The 18,657-nt window shown below is 39.8% G+C and overlaps 1 protein-coding gene across 2 annotated transcripts in view; it reads left to right on the forward strand.

The window, feature by feature from the left end:
* The first annotated feature begins 12,616 nt into the window (after window positions 1-12,616).
* The window catches only part of mtss1 (MTSS I-BAR domain containing 1), a 65,627-nt gene continuing 59,586 nt past the window's right edge, over window positions 12,617-18,657 (forward strand). The window contains exon 1 of one of the 2 annotated variants that reach the window (XM_037765604.1): window positions 12,617-13,469. In XM_037765604.1, coding sequence (XP_037621532.1) covers window positions 13,398-13,469 — 72 coding nt within the window. In that variant the 5' untranslated portion in view covers window positions 12,617-13,397. The remainder of the gene's footprint in view (window positions 13,470-18,657) is intronic. The other variant, XM_037765613.1, reaches the window with a different exon arrangement.

An 18,657-nucleotide genomic window follows, 5' to 3' on the forward strand; every position in this document is an offset into this window, starting at 1 on the left:
CTGAGGTGGAGGGTATCGCACTTGTGCTTGTGGAGTTTTTTGGTCGAGTTACAAAACGAACCATTTTCGCTCATAACAATGTCCATACACTTGGCATAATAATATACTGGCCTCAGTAGTTGGCCGTTGTGGATAGGAGCTGCAGTGTTTTTGACCAGGAATATCTGGCAAAAATGATTGCACAAGGATTCGTGGGTGAAGTAAATGTAGTTGTTTTTTTATTTGTTATGCTCCTTATGTTTTTTTTTTACAAAGGTATCTTCTTTTCAAATAATATTGCAGCGTGCGTCCTTGTGTCTGGGATCTTAGTCAGCTGGGGACTGAATAGGCTCTCGTCCAATCACGGGGAACTTGACAGAGCCAGCGTGTAACATGTTGCCTCGTGATTGGGGCAGCTCCTCCTCTTTGTGTACAGGAGGCTTGGAGGAACATGTCTAGGCTAGTCTCGTGCTGTGAGTGAATAGGTGCCCAGCTTGAGAGAGCTCCTGTGTGTTGCTGAATGTGTGCATTGCTGACTGAAAGATAATGTCTTCTGCCTCCATTTATCTGTTCGCTACAATATGTTGGATTCATGTTAATGTGTATTTAAAGACATTTAAATCGAATATCTAGTAAATGTACAGTGGTGGTTTGTGCATACATAAATGCTGCAGCTCCTCCAGACCAACAGAGGTTTTGTGGAGTGACGGGGCTCCGCAGCGAGAAACGTTATCGTCTCCGACCGGGTGCCGGTGTCTCCCTCCGGTTGCGGTCGGAGACGATAACGTGTCTCGACACTAGGATCAGCAGTGATTCATGGAGAGGGAGTTATAAGTGGAGTGAAATGCCTGTTGATGCGCAGAAGGAACTGTGTAGAATCAAAACGACATGTTTGATGTGCACATTCTGTGGTTCAAAACTACACTAAATGTAACCAGCGGATATCTGTTGCGTCCATGCGTAATTGTGGCTTGACTGCGCGCAACATTACTCTCTATAGAGACTGTAGCGGTGCGCTTTGCTGGCTCTCTGTATCAGGGCTCTAGACTAACTTTTCCACTGGTAGCACTGGTGCTACCAACTTTCTCAGTTGGTCGCACAAGCACATGATTTGGTCGCCCCCTTTTTTGGGGTACAGCATGGTATTAATCAATGACCTTGCATGCTAATAAATAGTTGTCTTAATTTACATACCCCAGTGAAACATTGACAATGCCTCGAAACTTGATATTTGCAAAATATTTTAACTAACAAGTTGCCTGCAACAGATGGACCACATTGCCTACAATAAAAAAACAGTGCAGTGTTCCCCTCGTACCGTAACCACGGGTACTGTGTTAGCCATTGTGGCTGAAAGTGGTATTTCTTTTTTTCTTCACCTGTCTGTCAGCCAGTCTATCCGTGCCTGTTGCACATTCATCATCGGTGGTGTCTGAGTCGGCACCTCTGTTAGACTCTCCCTGACCACCAGCTTCCTCCTTTCTCTCCTCATTTGTTTTTTTTAAATAATCAGTGATAGAACGCTTAATTTTGGGGAACAGCGAAACTTTGGCGCCCTGCAGTGTGTGATGCTCGTGAGCAGGGTCTGAAATTAACTTTATCCATTAACTGTTTTTTTATTGCCATCTGTAGTGGCTATTTGCATAAAAACATAATTATTAATTGTGATTATTTAAATATAATATGTATAATCATAATTCCCTTTCTATTATCTATTTTATATTTCTGTGACAAAGAATAGCATTTGGTCGAAAAACAAGATTTTGCATAGGTCCCCCAAAAGGTTGGGACCGGCCCTGCTAGCTGCTCCTAAAGTTTGAGGAGCAGCTGGAGATGCTGCTGTCATGAGGAGAGACGTAGCATATACGAACACAATTCATTCATTGCAGCCTTGTTACACAAAGAGAGGAGTCAGTAGGTAAATAAATAAGTGGTTAACATCAGTAACATGATTTGAGCTGTAATGGAGTTTTGACTCCTCGTTAACGTAACGTTATCGTCAACTCACTCACTGTGAATACAAACGTCAGCTGCTGACTCGTTAGTGAGCGTTAACTGGTAACGTTACCGTTAACATCCAACAGTCTAACGTTACTGGTAACTACTAGAAAGTTTAACTCACTGACTTGAGAATAATTCTCCGTTGACGCTGCAGCTCCTGAGATCAGAGGCCGGCGGTATATGTTGTGTGTGTACATGCGGTACGGATCGGGCGCATACAGCACACTGTTTATGTTGTCACGGAGGTTTAATAATAACTGCGCGCTACACAAAACGTGCAGTCATTTTCGGCATCGAAGTTTTCCACAGAACAGAACAGCAGGAGAGGAGAGAGGCTGCAACAGTGAGGAACAAAAAGCACTGCTTTCATCTGCAATATCCAACGCTCTTACCGTGTTACCACAATAGTAATGATCATGCACTCGCACAATGCGACTAAATACAAATCTTACTCGCACACTCCCAAAAAAAGGTCGCATATGCGATCATTTTGGTCGCAGTCTAGAGCCCTGTGTATACTTATCTCATGCGCACAAATTAATTAATGAGTGGAACATGATAAACGTCTATGTAAGTATAATATTATTATTTTAATTGTATTGAAAACCGGGACAATTTGTTAGTGACTGACAGATATGTGGCGGGACTCGGGACACGTCAGCTTGAAACTGGGACAGTCCTGGAAAAACGCGACGTCTGGTCACCGTAGGTATAACACATGCGCAGTAAAATCTGGTCTGCCCTCGCCGAAATTGAGCCAATCGCAACACACGACCGCAGCTTCAGTTACAGTGCGCATGTGTGATACCCCAAGACCCGTGTCTGACCGTGACCCAGCCTCCTTTCCATAGGCCTTGTCGGGTTGGCTGCCTGCTAAATGAATGCTCCCAGACAGTGAACTGGAGACAGTGAATGCAGCATATGCTCCCGTACGGGTGAACTGGGGACTCAGTTCAAGTTGTCTGATCTATAAAGAGATGTATAAAGTACATAAGAAAGATAAATGCCTATATAAGGAGAAGCTGACAGAAACAAAGGAGTGATATATTACAAAACTGAAGTTAGTTAATGATATTGATCTTTATGAATTAGGAGGACTTTACAGTCACTGATGAGTCAGCATTTCAAAACAGTTCTTGAAGTGTAAATAATAAGGGCCACTACTCTCTTATTCACATGTTGGTGTGTGTGTGTGTGTATCAGCCGATATCAGCAATCACTTTGACTTATTTCTATTTATTCATTGTTTTTTTTAACATGATTTACTGTCAGTCATAATTATCTGTGGTTTTATTGCTATTATTATTCTTGGGCTATGCATCTTCTTTAGTTGGCCTATAATACACCAATAATATTCACATTGGAACATTAGAGTTACGGTGGTGTGTTTGTATATAGTGTTAATACTACAAATAACACAGGAAAGCACTTTAAGTATCTGTCTACGATATATTATGGGATGTCTATAGGCTGAAATCAACAGCAGACAGGAGGTGTGTGTGAGCTCTTCATTCAGGTTTTAGGAGCAGTGTCCCAGTCATACTATACAGAGACACATTCTGAATTTATACACTGAATATAAGATACAAGGAGATATCGGGTTTAGCGGTCCTCCCCAAGAAAATTTGACGGTTGACTTAAAACTATGCAATTTTACATCATTTTGGACCATTATTATTACTAGTCAAGTTATTATTTTTATTAGTTATCACAGCCTTAGTCTGAACATTTAATTATTCCGTAAAATCATATTCTATAAATCGAGCAAAAAATTGTCCTGATACGATGGCGATGTCACTCTCTATTACATAGAGTGAAATTGGTGTCTATGTACATGCACTCTCTAGAGAGTTTAATTCTTGTCTATATAGACAAGAATTAAAAAATGTTTTTCCTGATGGTCAGCACGAAATCAATTCGTATGTAATCCACATAATTGTGAACCGGTAAGTATAAAGAGTGGTGGAGGTCGTGGTGGATGGGTGGGTCAAAAAACACAGGAGACCACAATTCAGAGTTGATTTATTTGTCACGTAACCCCCGAACTTTGAAATGCAGAACTTCCAGAGTTATTTAAACCCAAACCAAGTTGATCTATTCCTAAACATAAGTGAGTAGTTTTATTTTGAAAAGACTGGAGCGTAAATTGACTCGTGCGTCATGTGTTGCTGGACATCTGAGGAAAACGCACAAAAAATAGTCAAGTCAAGTCAATTTTATTTTGTATAGCCCAAAATCACAAATTTGCCTCAGGGGGCTTTACAATCTGTACAGGATACGACACCCTCTGTCCTTTACAGTACGACCCTCTCATCGGATGAGGAAAAACTTAACCAAAACCAACCTTTTAACAGGGAGACAAAATGGAAGAAACCTCAGGAAGAGCAACAGAGGAGGGATCCCCCTTCCAGGATGGGCAGACGTGCAATAGATGACATGTGTACAGAGTAACAAGATAATGAAAATACAACATAGACAATCCATATGACAAAAAATAATACATGTAATGTGAACATTATGTGAGAAGGTGGATCCAGGAGGATGTCAAGCAGCTTCCCGGCGTTGCCAAACAGATAAAGCTAGAGCAACACGTTGTTGAAAGTCATGCTGAGCGTCACGAAAAAAGGGAAATTCGTGTCTATGTACATGAATCAAATAGATTAAATTTCGTGACTATTTCGCAAACTGCTGTGAGACTCTGTTGTATGGAGGGCAGAGAAGAGTACCGGCAGCTTGTGAGAAGTTCTGGTACGCAAGAGAAAGTCACGGTACGCCAAGGAGTCAAATGTAGAAGTACATACATACAGTATATGCACATACACGGATTACCTACTTCAAGATGAAAACACGCAACTGTTTTACTGTTTGAAAGCCTACAAAGCCTACTTTTTTCTTCATTTGCCAGATTAAATGGATTAATCGAATGATCGGATGATACGCGGACCTTCTAACTTCCCGGTGTGTTAACAACGTCCGTCAGAGAGAAAATGGCCTCTGGATTAGAACAGGATCTCTCGTGTTCGGTTTGTCGGGACATCTTTAAAGATCCTGTCTGCCTGCCATGTAGCCACAGCTTCTGTAAAGACTGTCTGCAGAGATGGTGGAGAGAGGAACAAACACAGGAGTGTCCACTTTGTAAGAGCGCATCTCAAATGAGAAACCCGCCATGTAACCTGGTACTGAAGAACCTGTGTGAGTCGTTCTTACTGGAGAGGTCTTCAGAGACTCTCTGCAGTCTGCACTCTGAGAAACTCAAACTCTTCTGTCTGGACCATCAGCAGCCGGTGTGTCTCGTCTGCAGAGATTCAAAAACACACAACGACCACAAGTTCAGACCCATCGATGAAGCTGCACAGGATCACAGAGAGGAGCTGCAGAAGTCCCTGAAGCCCTTACAGGACAAACTGAAGCTCTTCAAACAAGTTAAAGGAAACTCTGACCAAACAGCAGAACACCTGAAGGTCCAGGCCCGACACACTGAGAGGCAGATTAAGGAGCAGTTTAAGAAGCTTCACCAGTTTCTAGAAGAGGAAGAGGAGGCCAGGATGGCAGCACTGAGGGAGGAAGAGGAGCAGAAGAGTCAGGTGATGAAGGAGAAGATGGAGGTTCTGAGCAGAGAGATAGCAGTTCTTTCAGACACAGTCAGAGCCACAGAGGACGAGCTGAGAGCTGGAGACGTCTCATTCCTGCTCAAGTACAAGGCTGCAGTGGAAAGAGTCCAGCAGCACACCCTGTTGGAGGATCCACAGCTGCTCTTAGGAACTCTGATAGACCAGGCCAAACACCTGGGCAACCTTACCTTACCTTACCTGGGACGTCGAGGTGGGGGAAAGTCCAGACTGAGACGTCGAGGTGGGGGAAAGTCCAGACTGGGTCGTCGTAGGTGTGGCATCAGAGTCTGTCCAGAAGAAGGGAAATCATCTGTGTGATGTATGGAGAATCGGGTTCCTTAATGGTGAATACACAGCAGTCTCCACATTAGGTACCCTCGCTGTGGTGAAGAAGCTCCAGAGGATCAGAGTTCATTTGGACTGGGACGGAAGAAGACTGTCTTTCTCTGATCCTGACACACACCTTAACACCTTCACAGACTGTTTCCATACTTTAACACTTCAGGAAATCGTCCGCTTAAAATCACACCAGTGAATGCCTGCGCAGGAGTTAAACAGCTGAGTCCGTAAGTAGCCGTGTAATAAGCGGGATGTCGTAGCTATACCTGAGAGAGGGACCGCTGGCAAGCTGCTGCTGCTCCTCCTCCGTGATTTGGTTGTTTATTTGATTGTTTTGCTTCAACTCGTCTGTTGAATACTGCATACACTGTCTGGTTCTTTGCTGAAGTAGTGCAACAGTGTGGTTGTCCCTGTGTGTTTGGTGCTACTGTGTTTTACTTTACACTCAGCAGCCTGGAGCTAATTTCGCAGGTAAAGGGGCTCACCTGTATGGGACTGTCGGGTCTCCTGTGCTCACTGTGGCTGGATTCCCTGATCTGGCACACGCCTGATCGAAGCTGTGTGCTGCCTATCCTGCCTGCTTTCCTGGGTTCCAAGTGATTCCTGTGGTTTACAGCACAGTGTGTGGTCTGGCTAACCTGCTAACCTGCTGCACGTACCAGCGGCGTGTTTTGGTCTCCTCGCCCGGGTGAAGACTGCAGCTCTGTGGCTACAGCCAACACACTCAACCGCTCCACCTCTACCTGGCTGGCTTCGTAGCCTCATCATTTGGATTACAAATCTGTTGGATTACAGTGTTTTACAACTCTCCACTCCATCATGTTGGTCATCAAACTCCTCATCTGGATCACTCTGTTTCACCGTCACAAGCGCCACCCTGCCGCTGAAATACTCTGCAACGGAGCGGTTGTCTCTCCGATCTCACTACACGATCCCTCCAGCTCTGCTTTCTCATCGGGACATCCTCAAACGACCCAGATATGTGCATCGTGGATCACAACGGAACTTTCAGTTCACCAACAACAACAACAACAGCATTCCCTCCTTCTGGTCCACTAAGCCCCGCCCCCCTCGCACTGCCACCCGTCCTGTCAATCACAGTGTGTTGTCCTCCCTGCACAAAGCAGCCACCTATGCACCACTTGACTGTTTAAAACTGGCTCTTTTTAACATCAGATCCCTCACTAGCAAGGGTTTGCTGGTTAATGAGTTTATAATGGACAACAAACTGGACTTTTTATGCCTCACTGAGACCTGGCAATAGCCAAATGATTTCTCCCAGCTTAATGACCCTGGCTCCCCTGAAAACCCACACAGTCTCCTTCACCCACACCGCTCCCTGGTACACCGCTGACGTCTGCCATCTCAAAACCACCGGCCGTCAACTAGAGCGGTTATACAAAAAAACTGGACTTTCAGTGCACATCCAACTATACACAGAACACCTACAACGTTACAAGAACGCTCTCTCCACCGCCAAATCCTCTTACTACTCCAACCTCATCAGTACCGGTCAAGGTAACAACAGAACCCTCTTCTCAACAGTAAACCACCTTCTTCAGCACGTTGTACTTTATCCCTTACATATCTAATCTACCGGTATCTTGCAAAATGAAAGCCATAACGTTAGCCTTTCTTTGTGTCTGACTGTAAACTATATCTACTACATTTAGACTTTTTAATCTTATTCTCTGTGCAGTGTTTAGTGTTATCTTTTGACACTTGCAGTAAACAGCCAGCAGATGGCACTCTTACTCTTTATCCTCCAGAAGTGGCGGCCTTGCTGCACATTCCCATTCCCTATTTCTGAAACTATATATATACTGTATGTATTTATCTCTGTAGTCTGTAGTCCGTAGTCTAAGATAAAATGAAACAAGGTCAAACTTTTTTGTTTCTTTGAGTAAACAAGAATACGCATTAAAGGCCAAGAACATAGTTAAAGACGATTACATTTGAAAGAAAAGAGTCACATTAAATCTCTGTACAGACGTCTTGTGTTTGTTGTTGCATCTGTTAAAGTCAAAATAAAATTACAATTAATTTATGATAATAAATCTGTATATATGTGCTTGGTGTTGTTTGCTTAGAATTGTTTACTTATTTGGTAAAATGTATAAATACCAAAATTAAAAATCTTTTTTAATTTTTCTGCCGCTCCGTGTATCGATGTTCTCCAAGAGGCCTGAAACACAAGAACAACATAGATTCAATCAGTCCCTCTGGGATTTCACTGGCTTTTTTTGGGATTGTCACTAACAAACAACATTTTTATCATTAACAAATACATTTTGTTTTACTCTCCACCACTGTAGATGTTATTTTTATACAACTCTTCATTGATCTGTTTTTGAAGACAGGTCGGAGTACATCAGAAGAAATAAAAATACACAAGAACACACAAGCAGCAGCAGAAAGGATAACACATCTTCTCAACATTAAAAGTTCAAATTCATCCAATGGGATGAGACTTTGAATTAAAGTCATGTGTAGTTCGTTACCTCATATAACCTCTGTGCCCTCTTTCACAAGCCTGCTACTGTGACTGAAAGGTGAATTCAATTAGTCAGTAAAGTAAAATCAGAACATGTGATTCCTGTATGAGTCTCTATCAGCTCTGCTTTGATCACATGTCAACAAGTAAACACTTCCTGTACCAAGATAAGAGTCTGGCTCACATTTAAACCAGCCCAGTCACACAGCAGTTCATGAAATAGTAATATATTGATTCGTGTACATAGACATGAATCAATAATTTTTTTTTCATGATGGTCAGCACGAAATCAATTTGTATGTAATTGACGTAATTGTGAACCAGGAAGTATAAAGAGCAAATGTCACGTAGGGAGGAGGTCGCGGTGGACACCAGACTTTCACCAGGAGACTGCTGTTCATGTCCCGTGTGAAATCAGAAGTCAAAGTTGATTTTTTGTCACGTAACCTCCGTACTTAATTTACGCCACTTCTGGTGTTAATTTTAACCAAACCGCAACCTTTTCCTAAACCTAACTAAGTAGTTTTGTTGCCTAAACCTAACTAAGTAGGCTAGTTTTTGTCACGAAACTTACGTACTGAAGTTACAGCACTTCCGGAGTTATTTTAACCCAAACTGCGATCTTTTCCTAAAGCTAGCTAAGTAGTTTTGTTGCCTAAACTTAACCAAGTCGATCTTTTCCTAAACTGAACTAAGTTTTATTTTGAAAAGACTGGAGCCGAAATGGACAATTGCATCACGTGTTGCTGGATATTTGTAGGAAAACGCACGAAAAATACGTTGTTGAAATTCGCGCTGAGTGTCACGAAAAAAAAAGTTAAATTTGTGTCCATGTACACGAATCAAATAGATTACATTTTGTGACTAATTCACAAACTGCTGTGAGACTGAGTTGCATAAACATAGCCAGAGGGATGGATAATTTTTATTGGATTAACTTAATGTCTTGTATTTGTATTGATTGATTATGTCATTGTTGTACCTGCATGTAATCCAATCACAGACTGAACCAGACCCTAGTCTGAAAATAGAACAATTAAGATTCACTATTTGTTTTATTGCTATATTATTTTGTGTGGACACTGATGCTTTGGTCTCCATGGAAACCAGCCTGGTGTTTGGTGGTAAGATATGGTGATCCCATGATTCAGCAGAACACACACACACACACACACACACACACACACACACACACACACACACACACACACACACACACACACACATCACATCACATCACTGTGGCATGCTAGTTGCCATGGTAATCAGACTGGGAGGAAGGCTGCCGGCGCTGTGACTCAGCTTGTTGCCGGGTGAATCAGTTAAATACACTGTGACTCTGTTTATTATCTGATGGTTGCTAATATGAACTGAATATGAGCAGCCTGGGTGTTTGATGAAGTACAGATATATATATATATATATATATATATATAGTTTTTAACGCCACTAATTTCTTTAACGCACTAACACAACTTGGGATTTTTAGGTTGTAGCGGGCTGGAGGTTAAATAACGCTCCAAACTTGCTCTAAATTTTGGCGAGGAAAAACTGTCATGGCCATTTTCAAAGGGGTCCTTTGACATCTGACCTCCAGATATGTGAATGAAAATGGGTTCTATTTGTCCACTCCCATGTTGATAAGAGTATTAAACACTTGACAAATCTCCCTTTTAGGTACATTTTGAACAGATAAAAATGTGTGATTAATTTGCGATTAATTGCAATTAAATATTTTAATCGACTGACAGCCCTAATAAAAATAAATAATAATAATAATAATATATATATTTTTTAAATACCGGTGGGCCCCCTCCTCATTTTCTGCATGGAGGTAACAAATGAGCAAATAAATAAATAAATACACTTTTCACCCCTTTATCTCTCTTTCTCACACTTCTTCATCTGCCCGGCTGCAAATATTTGTTAATAAAAGTGTAAATTGTCGTGAAACTGACTAAACACTTTAAACTAACAATATCAGGGACCAACTGTTTATTTATATTATAATAAATACATTTATTAATGAAAATAAAAATCTTAATTTCTTTGGTGTTTAAACCATTGTGATGTGTGTTGCGGTTTACGGGGCTAGGGTTAGGGTTCTGGGGGGGTTGAACACTGACGCTAACCCTGACACAAACCCTGGAGCGGCGTCACCGCCTATGGCCTCCTGCTGAAAGTGGACTGCTACCCTTAACACTGATGACTTGACCAAACTCAAGAGAAATGAGGAAGGTAGGAGGTAATTACAGCAGAAATAGGCTGCTAAATTATATTAATATTATTTTTTTGTCTTTTTTTTTATGGCCTTCTCGCAAATGTTCTGTGGGTCTGTACTGGTCCGCAGCCCGGATGTTGGGAACCACTAGAAACAGAATTCCTCCCCCCTTTATAAATATATATAAACAAATGTTTGACCTGTTTTCCACTTGCATTTCATGTTTTTGTATATTCCAAATTATACAAACTTAATTTGTACATCTATATGCTGCCGCTTTTACATTTCATGTCTTTTATTTTATTTTATAAATAAGTAAGTAAATAAATAAATAAATAAAGCTCTGTGAAGTTCCAGTAAAGTCCCAATATGTTCTCCTGTTGGGGTATAATCTTTCCTTTAACTCCGCCCCGCCGGACCGCTGCGTCCTCGTCACTCAACACACCTACTCCATCCACATACGCACAGCTTCGTCAAGCGAAGCGAACTCAGCTTTGACCGGAAACTGTAAGGCCTTCAAAATAAAGGCATCATCTTTTTTTAAATTAGTTTACCAGTTTGGCATCCATACAAATGAGCTTGGAAACACAATAAAATACATAGAGTACATGGAAAACAAGCGATTATTTCAGCTTATAAAAAATAAGTTTGAGTTCGCTATGAGACATGAAACAAAAGACGAGATTTTATTTGTAGAGGTTTGCTTTAATAAACCAAACAGCAATACTGTGAAAATGAGGAGACCTGAACCTTTATTTTTGCCAATTAGCAATTGTTAAAAATGATTTCTTAAATTAAGTACAAAATAATATGCGTCACAAAATATACATACAAACCCCCCTCCCTGAATTCCTCCACCACTACTAACCTATATGAAAGGAGCAAATTTACATACTTAATTTGATTAATCTCTTTGCAAAATATTGTATTCATAAAATGAAGTGGCTTAAAAGACTACCCTCATTTTGACTACTCTGCAAATTTTTCACAATTGTTTTACAGACCCTGATTGTTTTTTTTTGTTTTTACTCATCTTCTCTTCCTTTCCTTACATTTTATTCGTTGTATAATTTATTTTATTTTTAAATTATTTTTATACTGTGAAATATATTTACTGATTTTTCTGTAATTAAAAATCTGCAAATGTATTCCAATTGTTTAACAGACTCTGATTGTTTTTTTTAATATTTATCTTCTTTTCCTTTCCTTACATTTTATTTGTTTTAGATGTATTTTATTTTTATACTCTGAAATATATTTACTGATTTTTTTGTAATTAAAAATCTGCAAATGTATTCCAATTGTTTAACAGTCTATGATTGTTTACAGTCTTTTTTATTTGTTTTTATTTATCTTCTTTTCCTTTCCTTCCATTTTATTCGTTGTATAATTTATTTTATTTTTAAATTATTTTTATACTGTGAAATATATTTACTGATTTTTCTGTAATTAAAAATCTGCAAATGTATTCCAATTGTTTAACAGACTCTGATTATTTTTTTTTATATTTATCTTCTCTTCCTTTCCTTACATTTTATTTGTTGTAGAATATATTTTATTTTTATGTTATTTTTATACTCTGAAATATATTTAGTGATTTTTCTGTAATTAAAAATCTGCAAATGTATTCCAATTGTTTAATAGACTCTGATTGTTTTTTTTTAATATTTCTTTTCTTTTCCTTTCCTTACATTTTATTTGTTTTAGATGTATTTTATTTTTATACTCTGAAATATATTAACTGATTTTTTTGTAATTAAAAATCTGCAAATGTATTCCAATTGTTTAACAGTCTATGATTGTTTACAGTCTTTTTTATTTGTTTTTATTTATCTTCTTTTCCTTTCCTTACATTTTATTCGCTGTATAATTTATTTTATTTTTAAATTACTTTTATACTGTGAAATATATTTACTGAATTTTCTGTAATGAAAAATCTCAATTTATTTAACAAAAAATGATTGATGGGTTTAATTGTGAAACTGCAGGCCGGATGTGTGTGTTAGCATCACTGTAGCTAGCTTGCTAGCTCGCCTTGGCGTTCTGGGATCCTCTCATTCACTTCAGGTCCGGACTCCCAGCGGAGGAGCAACTGGAGGAACACCGCTGACTTTTGCCATTCTCGACCAAAACTCACCAGAAGACAACATGAAAACAATCGGATACACCTCAGGAAACAACGAGCGGGAGGTTTAAGCCGTCAGATACGATGCGTATCGATTAATGTAGTCGAACTGATTGATCAGACACAGTAACACATAGAGACACGGTAACACGGTCACAGGTTGCTAGGGGAGTTAATGCTAACGTAGCTAGCCCCGTTAGCTCGCTGCGGTTGGCTGTGTTTTCTTTGACCCGGGACTTCAACCAGCCGGGCGAAACTTAACGAAAAGCTGCCTGACATTTAGCAGACAGTCTGCTGTGTGATTCAGCCATGATGTGGTGTTTATCCAGTTGGCCGGCTGGTAGCATCGGCTGACCGGAGAGATCCCGTCCGTCTCTCGACCTGGTGGATCTAACTCCTCTTCTCCTCCTCCTCTCTGTTTTTACTCTCCTGGTTTTTGTTTTTAAAGGTGGACTTTGCCCTCGGGGTGTTGTAACGCTCCCCTCCATTAGATACATAAGCCTCTATTCATTCTGCTGCTGGTGGAGTATATTTCTAAACTTTGGCTGGAAGTTTTTTTTTCTTTTTTTCTTGGGAGGTAAAAAGTTTTGGGAAGTTGAGGAGGATTTTTTCCGAGCCTGTGGAAAAATGGATGCGGGTATAGAGAAGGAATGCAGCGCCTTGGGAGGGCTCTTCCAGCTCATCATGAACGACATGAAGGTAAAACCAATACTACATTTCTATTCTATTTCCTTTGCCTTTACGTTTTATATATATATAAATATTTACTTATACATGTATTTGTTTATATTTATTTCACAATAATGTATTTATTTATAAATGAATACTTTATATTTTATATATATATATATATATATATATATATTTACTTATACATTTATTTATTTATATTTATTTTACAATAATGTATTTATTTATAAATGAATACTTTATATTTTATATATATATATATATATATATATTTACTTATACATTTATTTATTTATATTTATTTTACAATAATGTATTTATTTATAAATAAATATTTTATATTTTAAATATTTTTTCTTTTGCATAATATTTCTCTTAATTCTTCTCATTTCTGTTTTTTTTTCTGTGCTATTACTTGTAGTATCACCTCTTTTCTTTTCATAAATTGTTTTTTTTTCCTCCTGTAAAAGTCATATACTTTGCACATTACACTTAACCAATGCAGCACCTAGCAGTTTTTAGATTACAAATAATGTAAACTCGATGAAAAGGAGTTTATGGCTGCTCCATTCATTCTTAATGGAGATTTTCTTGCATTTTCTTCCTTTTATTTTGAAAGATCTAACCTCATACTTCTTAGTTGGGTTTAGAAGATATCGGAAATATCAATTATCGAGATATTATGTTTTGTGGTACTGTATCATTCTCAAAAAAAACGGTACTAACTAAGTTTACCTGCAAAGATTCACTTTATTTTATTTGCAAAGATATGTGTCCTCTCACAGCAGTGTTTTGATGTTTGATGTTACAGGGACTGTTATAAAACCAAATGCTGATCCCACTGTTTTTCTAAAATTAGATTTAAAAAATCACAATATATGGCCTTGCTTACAGGAACGCGATATATTGAATCGTACCCCCTGTATCGTGATACGTATCGTCAGATTCTTGCCAATACCTACTTCTTAGACTGGTTGAGTCATACAATGCTGGAGAGTTTAAAATAACACTACAATGGCATTATGATGTTAAAACTAGGTGAATTTAAAATAAAGAGTCCTAGAAATGAATGAGTAAGCTTGAGATGCGTATAAAATGCAGGTTATTATTGTGTGGCTGTAGAGTGAGTGGCTGTGATGTTGATTGGGTAATGAATGAGCAGAGGTCAGAGCTGGAAGTGGGCCATCTGAGAGGGTAACAGAGCTGGATGGGGGTGGATTTTACCAGCTGTGTGCTCTTTGATGTTTGTTAAGCAGGCTGCCCTTTGCTGCCTGTCTGTCTGTCTGTCTGTCTGTCTGTGTTTCACTGCTCTCAGATGTTCATCGTTAGCAGCCTCTACTTTTCCAGTCGGCCCTGAACACATCTTTTTGACCAAAATAGGCCTGATGACTGGTGTTTGTGGAGACGTTGCTCCACGTTTGTACTGAGTGACTGATACATCGACATGAACAATCTTACTGACTGAAAGCCTTTACTAGGGATGCACTGATCCAACCTTTTCAGTCCCATACTGATAGCGATACTTGGGTTTTGGGTATTGGTCGATACACTATAGTGAAGTGAATATCTTTGGATTTTGGACTGTTGCTTGAACAAACAGTAATCTGAAGACATCACTCAGGGCTCTGTGAAATTCTGATTCTCACTATTTTCTGGTGTTTTATAGACCAAACAACAAATCGACTTATTGAGGAAGTAATCGGCAGATTAATCAATAATGAAGATAATCGTCAGTTAGGTTTATTGTTATCAGCTTTTATCGAATAATGAAACTATCAATACCCAATGTTTGGCTCAGAGATCCATTATCGGACGGGTCGTAATGTTGAGTGCTTATTGACGTGTTGTCTGGAGCTCTGCATACACTGTGTTTCTTTGAAGATAACACAAAAACAGACATGTTAATACTCAGCGCATGTGGAACTACTACTGTGGTCGTACTCCGTTTTCCACGTGGTGTCACATTCACTGTATAAACCATTTTCTTATAACATTTATGTCTCCAAACTGTCGCCAACAATTTTCTTTCAGAATCCTGAGTCGTGCTTTTATTGTTTAACACATTGATGGAAGAACATTTTCATATTCTCATCCTAAACTTGCAAAAAGAAGACTTTCACACTGAAAGATAACAAGTTTAGCCATGTCAGTAGTCCGTATTAGACGACCTGAAACTCTTAAATCTAATAAATATTAATAGAACAGCATGTGTCATCACATCAGTGCTGTACTGTTACAGTCACAGCCATAATGAGGGAATCATCTGATATGATGTTAGATGCAAAAACACATCTTTCTTAATCAAAGACGAGGGAATATTATACCTATAGTAGGTGACCTTGCTGCCAAGCAGCCCTTTCTGAGGGGGAACTGAAGACGTATCCATCTACGCTCCATTTCTACATCCTGGGGTCCCTAAACAGTCTTGAATTACATAAATTGGGTATCGCTGTAAAGCTGAGACTCTTGTGGATCCAATGAACCCAACTGTATTCATTTGTGATAATGTTAGTCCCCATAGGAGCCATTTCATTGTAGTGAGACTAAGGCCCCGTTCACACCTTGTCTTAACATGCGTCCTCAGTGATCGGATCACAAGTGGACAGCTTTAAGTACGTCTGTTCACACCTGGCATTAGAATGCATCCCCTCATGCGTCTTCAGTGGCCACTTGTGATCTGATCTCACTTCCCCGCTTTATATGCAAATTAACAGGCAGTAAACACATAGCCGATACAGCAGCCGTTGTGACGTAATAATACATGAATGTCAGTAGTAATATCTTACATATTCGTGAATTCTGGTACATTGTATTAACATCAAAATAAAAGGTTATTGGACCTCCGCGCCGCCGTCACCGCTGCTTTTGCCAAACAACAGAGGGGCACATAGCTCCAGAGAGCCGGGGAGGACAGAGAACAGGCAGGCGGTTGGGTGTCAGCTCCGTGCAAAGTAGCGGAACAAAAACACCGACACATCTCCAACAGTACGATAATAATGCACTTCGCGTGCCCAGTCTGATAATCTGTAGATTTGTAGCCTATAAACAAGATATATTTTAATAAAATACAGTTGTATTGACAGGATACAGTAAAGCACAGAGGCAGTTTCCATGCTGACAAGCGCCCGTGTCTGCCTGTTTATTCACCTGAGGGGCGCGGTGATCCCGCGGATCACAGCGGGACATCAGATGAGTAGGCGGTCCTTAATATGGCCAGGACACATTCACTACACACTGATAAAAGAATGTGGTCAGATGTGGCCCAGACCACCTGAATGTGGTCTGAAAGATCCGATCTCAATGCGTCTTGGTACACCTGTACTTAAAGCTGTCCACTTATGATCGGATCACATGGGACGCATGTTAATACCAGGTCTGAACAGGACCCATGACCACCAAATGTGACCTCATTGTATAAAATGACCTGTGGTGACCTCTATGATAATCACTGCCTTATGAAACTTTACAGCCACAAAACTAGAGACCTAGAGCATTCAGAGGATGGATGGCTTTCCTAGCTAGATTGACAATAAGGGGGTTTCTGAGCAGTTTACTCAACAGAAGCGCTCACCATCCAATCGCCAAAAAATGCAATTCTTGCAGAAATCTCCAAATGTCAAAAGTTTTTGATCCTAAATCACATCATGGCTTTTTCTATGGTGTTCCTTAAGGTCTTGGTGTCTTAATGTGGTATGTTGGAGGGACTTTTGATAACTTTTATCAATTCTTCAGAGGTAAATTATGGTTAAATTTAGCACCAAATCTGTGTAACAAATAGTATCAACCCAAAAATTGCTGCAACAACTTATGAGACACCACTTCTATGTGACATCTACTGTTTACCTGCTCTCTCCCCCTAAAGACCCCCTGTACCCCCCTAAAAAAGACTAAAAGGGGTCTATTGTGGATCTCAGAGGGTTAAACTCGTGCAGATCGAGGCATTGTGTGGGACGAAAGATGGACTTGTGTAGATTACGTGACTCGTACGGCAGGTCTGGACCACTCCTGAATATCATTCATACCTGCAGAGAAATGCCACAAATTCTCATAAATCAGTTTGTTTAAGAACAGATGTGTTTGCCCCAGTGTCTTGTTCTGTGGAAATGATTGCAACTTATAAAACCACAGATGATTATTCAGCCTTCAAATACAGGAACATTGTGTAAGAGTGGATCTTAAGATGACTTAAAGTAGCCCCTACTGCTGTGTGCATCGGTTCTTATGTTTTATGATTTTGTATCTCCATCCTGGTTCAAACAGACCGGAAAGGTCACCTTGCTGTTGTGAGAGGTTATATGACAGTGAGATGAAGAGTTTGAGGAAGGCGAGGCAACTCTCGTTCAGTTGCTGGATGTAACATGAAGAAACTTGCAGACATCCTGTGGTGAGAAGAAACAGTGAGCTGTACTCATGAGTCACTTCTGCTGTCAGATAACAGGGAACAGGGATGGTTATGCTGAGTGTGTGCGTGATTCAGAGCTTGTGGCATCACATCCTGGTATTTTACCAACATGGCACAAACCCAACGGGGGCACTCCTTCCATCTGCCACACACACTGAAGTCATATCTAATTAAGTAGACGGTTGCCGTTGAGATAAATCTCTCCTCCGGGCATCATAACACGCCGGTGAAGAGAACAAACGCTGTGACAAACTGTATGTTATTGTAGCCGATAATGCAGCACAAAACAATATGATATACAGTATGCTAAGATATTATAATAGAGTAGTGCAGGAAGCTGAAGAGATTTCTACGTTTTGTTCTACATAGGGCTGTCAATCAATTCAAATATGTAATCGCAATTAGTCGCATGATTGCCCATAAAAATATATGCTCAAATCATAACATGGCAAAACACAAAAGGCAACAACAGCTGTCAGTGTGCTGACTTATGACTTGCCCCAAACTGCATGTGATTATCATAAAGTGGGCATGTCTGTAAAGGGGAGACTCGTGGGTACCCATAATACCCATTTTCATTCACATATCTGGAGGCCAGAGGTCAAGGGACCCCTTTGAAAATGGCCGTGACATTTTTTCCTCGCCAAATTTTAGCGTAAGTTTTAAGCGTTATTTACAAGTTAGTATGACATGGTTGGTACCAATGAATTCATTAGGGGTTTTAGTTTCATATAATACCAGTATCTTCACTATAACTTTAAAACCGAGCCCGCTACAATCTAAAAATTGCATTAA

This window comes from Sebastes umbrosus, chromosome 1 (assembly GCF_015220745.1).
Source record: "Sebastes umbrosus isolate fSebUmb1 chromosome 1, fSebUmb1.pri, whole genome shotgun sequence".
Classification (NCBI taxonomy): Eukaryota; Metazoa; Chordata; class Actinopteri; order Perciformes; family Sebastidae; genus Sebastes; species Sebastes umbrosus.